Genomic DNA, 8,149 nt, shown 5'->3' with positions numbered 1-8,149 from the left:
CCGGGCTGCAGATGGCCCTCCTCCAAGTGGTACAGGTTTGTGGCTCGGGGGAAATTAAGGTGACGCTCCGGTAGCTATTTTGGCTATGTGAGATTTTGGTGTGGGAGGGGGTAGGGTGGGGGCGTTAGTGGGTAGGAGGGCCGGAGGTACTAGTAGTCGGACCTTTCGATGCAGAAGTAAGTGTCTGAAGTCGGTTATGTCACGGGTTTGGTATATAGTTAATTTTTTTTACAAACTTTCTATGCATTATTATTATTATTATTATTATTATTATTATTATTATTATTATTATTATTATTATTATTGTTCAGAAGGTGAGCCCTATTCGTATGGAGCAAGCCCACAGGGGCCCTGACTTGAAATTCAAACTTTCAAAGAATATTATTATTATTATTATTATTATTATTATTATTATTATTATTATTATTATTATTATTATTATTATTATTATTATTATATTGTCTATCACAGTCATCCTATTCGACTGGGTGGTTTTTATAGTGTAGGGTTCCGCGTTGCATCCTGCCTCCTTAGGAGTCCATCACTTTTCTCACTGTGTGCGCTGTTTCTAGTAGCACACTCTTCTGCATGAGTCCTGGAGGTACTTCGGCATCTAGTTTTCCCAGATTCCTTTTCAGTGATCTTAGGATCGTGCCTAGTGTTCCTATGATTATGGGTACAGTTTCCACTGGCATATTCCACATCCTCCTTATTTCGATTTTCAGGTCTTGATACTTATCAATTTTCTCTCTTCTTTCACATCTACTCTGTTGTCCCATGGTATTGCGACATTAATGAGTGATACTTTCTTCTTGATTTTGTCAGTCAACGTCACGTCTGGTCTATTGGCAAGTATCACCCCATCTGTTCTGATACCATAGTCCCAGAGGATCTTTGCCTGATCGTTTTCTATTACTCCCTCAGGTTGGTGTTTGTACTGCTTATTACTGCAAGCTAGCTGGTGTTTCTTGCACAGGCCTCAGTGGAGGGCTTTTGCTACTGAATCATGCCTCTTTTTGTACTGGTTCTGTGCAAGCGCCGGACATTCACTTGCTTTGTGGCTTATGGTCTCGTCCTTCATATTGCACTTCCTGCATATGGGTGAGATGTTATTTCCATCTATTGTTCTTTGGATATATCTGGTTCTTAGGGCCTGATCTTGTGCCGCTGTTAGCATTCCTTCTGTTTCCTTCTTGAGTTCTCCCCTCTGTAGCCATTGCCATGTTTCGTCATCGGCCAGTTCTTTTGTCTGTCTCATGCACTGTCCATGCATTGGTTTGTTGTGCCATTCCTCTGTACTGTTTTTCATTCTCCTGTCTCTGTATATTTCTGGATCTTCGTCTGCTTTTATCAGTCCTTCTTCCCATATATATATTTTAATATATATATATATATATATATATATATATATATATATATATATATATATATATATATACATATATATATATATATATATATATATATATATATATATATATATATATATATATATATTAATTATATATATATATATAGCGTGTGTGGATTTAAACTGCTGTAACATATTTATTTAGTATTTTCATCGACAAAGCTATTTTACAAAACTGCCAAAAATAAACGAGAAAAGGCAAAGGCCACCCCCCAAAAAAAAAATAGCCACCCATACGCTTCCGCTTCTCTGCTGCTGTGACTCTCCTCTCCCCTGCCCCCTGAAAATGTTTCCCGGAACATTTCGAGCTTCTGGGTCCTCCTCCTCAAAGCGAGAGGAGAGAGAGAGAGAGAGAGAGAGAGAGAGAGAGAGAGAGACCGAAGGATTACGGGAAAAAGAGCATATCGGTCCGACGTATCCCTTGAAGTCAGGTAATAAGTCTAATAATTAACAGGGCAGGTAATGGTCCCTACTTTACATCTACCTGCGTTAATTGGATTAAACGGCTTGTTATACGGGACATGCAATTACCTTAATAGTTATTAATCGTTATACTTTAGTGCCTGGCGTCACGCTCCCCGCAGAGAGAGAGAGAGAGAGAGAGAGAGAGAGAGAGAGAGAGAGAGAGAGAGAGAGAGAGAAGCGTTTTCATGATCGCTTTTTCGTGTCGGCTAAAGAAATGAATGGAGGTTGAGAGAAGGACATTGCAAGGGGACTCTAGTACTCTAGATTTAATGATGTCTCGGTTTTGGCGGCCTTCTAATTCTGGGGTAGTGCCTTCAGTGCTCCTTCGGTCCCCAGCTGCAACCCCCTTTCATTCATTTTACCGTACCTCTATTCATATTCTCGTTCTTCCATCTTACTTTCCACCCTCTCCTAACAATCCATTCATATTGCAACTGCTTTGAGGTTTTCCTTCTGTTACACCTTACAAGCTTTTTCACTGTCAATTTCCGTTTCAACGCTGAATGATCCCATAGGTCCCAGCTCTTGGCCCTGGGCCAGAATTCTATATTCCATTCCATTCTAATTCTGGTCGACGGGATTAATGTCACAGTGTTGTTTGTTTTCTTCCTTTGTTCGTGTATTTTCTTATCGTGTTTTCCTTTTATGTTAATGTGATATTTTTCCTCTCATTCGAATGAGTCTTATCATTGTTACTTTAATGGAATTGCACATTTTGTTAACTTATTCAGCTCACAGTCTGCGTTCTATATGTTTAGCGATGCTTTTTCTTTGTTTATTTTTGGCTTTCATTCGACAGAGTTAAACCATTTTTACTTGAATGTATTTGCACTTTTTATTAATTTAATCAGATCATTTGTATGGGAAAGGTCTCGACTCGTAATGTATGCGTCTGTATGTTTAATTATACTGACGCATATATAATATATATATATTATGTATATATATATATTATATAATAACATATGTGTATTTATATGCATATATATATATATATATATATATATATATATATATATATATATATATATATATATATAACCATTTATTTACAATAACTCTCACCTAACCGACAACGAACCTATCGACCTATCGATCTTGGTAAAGCGAAGGCGGCCCGTATGAAACTTTGCGTACAGGCTCCGTAAAGTTGAGGGGGCCAAAGTTGCAGACAGGGGGGGCCTTAGGGTTGGACACGTAGGTGTAAGCTCTAGTTCATCCAAGTTAGGCTACTTAGCCTAAGCCCCTTCCTAAAGTAATTGGTCGGTAAGGGAGGGAAGAGAAAGATGGGAGGGAGAGAATGGGAGAGGAGGGTTGCTAGCCCCTTGGGGAACACCGCCCTTGGGAGTTCAAGGGCGATTTGCTTCCGTTTGGCGAAGGGTTGAGCTTGCGCTCCACTTGCTCTTATCGGCATCTGGCCTTCGATTCCGGGTAGTGCCGTCAGTGCACCTCACGCGGTGCACTGTAGGCATTACTTTAGGTTCTTTGCAGCGTGCCTTCGGCCCCTAGCTGCGACCCCTTTCATTCCTTTTACTGTACCGCCATTCATAATCTCTTTCTTCGGTCTTGCTGTCTACCTTCTAACAATTGTTTCATTGTGCAACTGCGAGGTTTTCCTCCTGTTACACCTTTCAAACCTCTCTGCTGTCAATTTCCGTTTCAGCGCTGAATGACCTCATAGGTCCCAGCGCTTGGCCTTTGGGCTAAATTCTATGTTCCTTCCTTCCTTCTATCCCTCGATTAATCCCGTCTGGTCCCTAATGATGTTGTTGTGCAATTGGAAGCTCAAAAGTTCAAGCGAAGATGCAATGCGTTGCTGCCCTAAAACAATTCTTCTATTATTTTACTTAAGTCTTTATGTTTATAATTATTAATTTGTCAAATTATTTTAATAAGTGATCTCTTTTTTTCTGTATTTGTTGACTTGATAGAATCAATTACTACCATAAAGAGTAAGCAATTACCGAATAATACAGCTGAAGCGCTTATAAAGTAAGAGCAGTAGTCGCATAGCGATATTCCATTATTATTAATGTGTAATAAAAATCCGCAATTATAAAATAAATGTGTTACTATGTAAAATAAACAAAGACTTTCTAACACCTGAACTGTGTTCCTCATCAGTGCTAACGTTAAAATGTAAAATGAGAATGTAGGTTTGCAATATTACAAGTTCGAAGATGAAGTTCAAGTGTTCGAAAGTCTTTGTTTATTTTACATAGTAATAGATTTACTATATAATTGTGGATTTTTATTGCACAGATTGCTTTTCACGAGATTGTGAATGTCATAGCATTATTACTTATTTCCATTTTTATCCATGCGTTTCATTTTGCATTATTGATTGCATGACTGACCTATTTTAATTAATCTCAGGGACCAAATCCCAAACAACTTCCTTTTTTGCAGTCATCATGATAATATTACCATATTTCAATGTGGATTCATGCGTTTCAGCTTGCATTATTGATTGCATAACTTTTTTATTTTTTATTAAAACCAGATACCGAGTCTCTTGAAAACTTCCTTTTTGCAGTCGGCATGATATTACCATATTTCCATATTGACTCATGCGTTCCATTTTGCATTATTCATTGCATAACTTTTTTTTTTTTATTAAAACCGGATACCAAACCTATGACAACTCCCTTTTTGCAGTCATGATAATATTACCATATTTCCACGTTGATTCGTACGTTTCGTTTTGCATTATTGATTGCATGACTTTTTTTTTTTTTATTAAAACCAGATACCAAATCTCTTGACAACTACCTTTTTGCAGTCGTCATGATAATATTACCATATTTCCGTGATGATTCATGAGTTCCATTTCGCATTATTGATTGCATAACTTTGTTTTTTATTAAAACGAGATACCAAATCTCTTGACAACTACCTTTTTGCAGTCGTCATGATATTACCATATTTCCATGTTGATTCATGCGTTTCATTTTGCATTATTGATTGCATGCCTTTTTTTTTTTTATTAAAACCAGATACCAAATCTCTGACAACTTCCTTTTTGCAGTCATGATAATATTACCATTCAATGACGCCAAAACTAATAACTCGCCCCCCACTTGTCCTATTTCACCAGATGACGGCAACCGAGGCCTAGGCGGGGGTGGGGGCGGAGGCCCCGGCGGCGACGGGGGAGGAACCGACTCCTCGGGGAACTCACAGGACCTGAACGGCGACGCCAAGAAGAAGCACCGGCGGAATAGGACCACCTTCACCACCTACCAGCTACACGAGTTGGAGCGAGCCTTCGAGAAAAGTCACTATCCGGACGTGTACTCCAGAGAGGAGCTCGCCCTCAAGGTCAACCTCCCCGAGGTCAGAGTTCAGGTGAGGTCACTTAAGCTCTTCCGAAGGTTTAATAATGGCCGGGGGTAAGGGGTGGGTGGTGGAGAGACTTGTTGTATATATATAGTTTGGTTTTGTGAGACAGGAGGCTTTATATATATATATATATATATATTCAAAGGCAAAATATTTTATTTTATTTTTTTGCTTGATGAAGTCTTGGGTTTTGATGCTTTTGGAGACATTGATGCTTTCAAGATTCAGCTGAAAGTTTTTGATGCTTTGTATTTGTTATCGTCTTAAATCATAGGCTTTATTTTATTTTATTTTTTTGTAGAAAATCTTAGTCATTTAGGGTAAATATTAGTTACTCAGTTTTTGTTCTTGAAGATATATATATCGGGTTTATATGTCACGTCATATTCATATATTTCGGTAAGTTCTTTCACGTTTAATTTAGAGAACATTATTATACATACGTATATATGAATATAAGAAGGCCTTCTTATATTCATATTACACTGTAGTATTACAGGAAAAGACATTCATACGTATATATATGGAAAATCAGTATATATATTATATCATACACGCTGTAAAGAACCTGTAATGCCAATGTATAGAAAGATATATATATATATATATATATATATATATATATATATATATATATATATATATATATATATATATATATATATATATATATATATGCATATATATTATAAATTATATATACTGTACATGTGTTATATATATATATATATATATATATATATATATATATATATATATATATATATATAAATATATATATATATATATTTAATATATATATGTAGTGTATATATTGTTTGTGTGTGTGTTGACAGGCGTCGTGCACGGTTTTTTTTATTTATTTATGTACTAATTTATCTATCCATTTATTTATCATCTTGAGATATTTATAGAAGAACACACCACTTTCTGTAAGTATTCATGCCTTAAGAAGACATCCGCTTTTAACGCAATGTAAAATTCCCGGTCCTAGTTGAGGGAGTTCTTCCCATATTGCATGGCTTTTTTTTTGTATGTTGTTGAAATGGGGGAGGGCGCCATTTTGGGGGCATCCAGGCAATAAATGAAAGGCGCGTTGATTCTTGATTCATGTAACTAGCTTTATTGTAAAAAGCCTGGATATTGCAGTAACTCTTTATGATTTTCAAACCTCAGAGACAGTACCAGTTAGGGTAAAAGTTTATAGGCTCTCTCTCTCTCTCTCTCGTTTATATTATAGGAAACGTATGAAATCAGCGATATATATATATATATATATATATATATATATATATATATATATATATATATATATATATATATATATATATATATATATCTCATCACTGAAAATTAATGATGACTTTAATATTTTCAGAAAAGGTCTGTTGAATTTGAACTGAATATAGAAGTTAGACCAAAGGCCAAGCACTCTTCATATGACCCCACACCTGTTCAATGAGGTCATTCAGCGCTGCAAAGGAGATTGATAGTAAAAGGTTTGACAGGTTTAACAGGAGGAAAACCTCGCAGTTGCACTATGAATCAATTGTTAGGAGACGGATGGAAAATCAGATGGAAGAGAATATGAAAGGAAGTACAGTAAAAGGAACGAAATGGTTTGTAGCTAGGTACCCAAGGCACGCTGTAAAGAACCTTAAGTAATACCAACGGTGTAACAGTATAGAAAGATAAAGAGAAATGGGACACAACAGGGCGCGCATACTGGAAGCTAAATTAACCCTTAGATTCTAGGTGTATTTAGATGTGTATATAGTAAGTAGTCTGTATTTAAATTGGTGTATTTAAATGGGTATGTAGTAACTAGTCTGTATTTAAATGGGTGTGTTTAAATGGGTATATTTAAATGGGTGTATTTAAATGGGTATGTAGTAACTAGTCTGTATTTAAACGGGTGTGTAGTAACTGGTCTGTATTTAAACGGGTGAATTTAAATGGGTGTGTAGTAACTGGTCTGTATTTAAACGGGTGCATTTAAATGGGTATGTAGTAATTAGTCTGTTTTTAAATGGGTATGTAGTAACTAGTCTGTATTTAAATGGGTATGTAGTAACTAGTCTGTATTTAAATGGGTGTATTTAAATGGGTATGTAGTAACTACAGGGCATACATATTGGTAGCTAAGTTAACCCCTAGATTTTAGATGTATTTATTTGGGTATGTAGTGACTAGCCTGTATTTAAATGGGTGTATTTAAATGGGTATGTAGTAACTAGTCTGTATTTAAATGGATGTTTTAAATGTGTATGTAGCAATAGTCTGGAGTAACTATGTTGTAAATTCACTGTGCACATCCAAGCTGAACAAGTATAAGGGGTTGTTAATTAATTAGTTTCTAAATTTTGTTGCAGAAAACAACTTTGCGGCTCTAATATGCAGCGTCCAAATTCATCAGAATGCCCGGAGATGAAAACTCACTTATTATGACTCTTCCTTGCTTAATTATTCATCAATTCGCTTTCAACTTTCAAAGGTCTGTCAATTTTTGTCGGAACTACTCTCGCAGCAAATAGAACAGGGCGAACGGAGGCCCTCCTTCCTTCGCCATGATGTAAACTCATTATACGAATCCATAAACGAACGATTATAATGAGATCATTATATTTCCTTAATGTCATGTAAATGAAATCCTTCTTAACAAGCACGAATTCAACGGACTCGTAATTTCTAGCGCAAATCCTTCTTGAATGAGTGGCATCAAATTATTGTTATTCAGGGAAGTGCTATTTCCCCCGGCCGGAATAAAGTCTTTATGTCTCAAATAATAATTAGTGCAGACGTTGCCGGCAACTACCATCAATTACGGAGGAAGAGAGAGAGAGAGAGAGAGAGAGAGAGAGAGAGAGAGAGAGAGAGAGTGCAGCCTCCCTCCCCTTCAGATGTATGACATTTAAATTCATTTGGTGGGCC

The 8,149-nt window shown here is 36.4% G+C and overlaps 1 protein-coding gene and 1 long non-coding RNA gene across 2 annotated transcripts in view; both read left to right on the top strand.

The window, feature by feature from the left end:
• The window catches only part of LOC136849317 (uncharacterized), a 200,604-nt gene that overhangs the window by 91,730 nt on the left and 100,725 nt on the right, over positions 1-8,149 (top strand). The window lies entirely within an intron of this gene.
• LOC136849316 (homeobox protein orthopedia-like) overlaps positions 1-8,149 on the top strand; it is a 138,125-nt gene that overhangs the window by 39,038 nt on the left and 90,938 nt on the right. The window contains exon 2 of the mRNA XM_067122676.1: positions 4,974-5,224. Coding sequence (XP_066978777.1) covers positions 4,974-5,224 — 251 coding nt within the window. The remainder of the gene's footprint in view (positions 1-4,973; positions 5,225-8,149) is intronic.

This window comes from Macrobrachium rosenbergii, chromosome 20 (genome assembly GCF_040412425.1).
Source record: "Macrobrachium rosenbergii isolate ZJJX-2024 chromosome 20, ASM4041242v1, whole genome shotgun sequence".
NCBI classification, from domain to species: domain Eukaryota; kingdom Metazoa; phylum Arthropoda; class Malacostraca; order Decapoda; family Palaemonidae; genus Macrobrachium; species Macrobrachium rosenbergii.
This window is presented reverse-complemented; position numbering and strand designations above follow the sequence as displayed.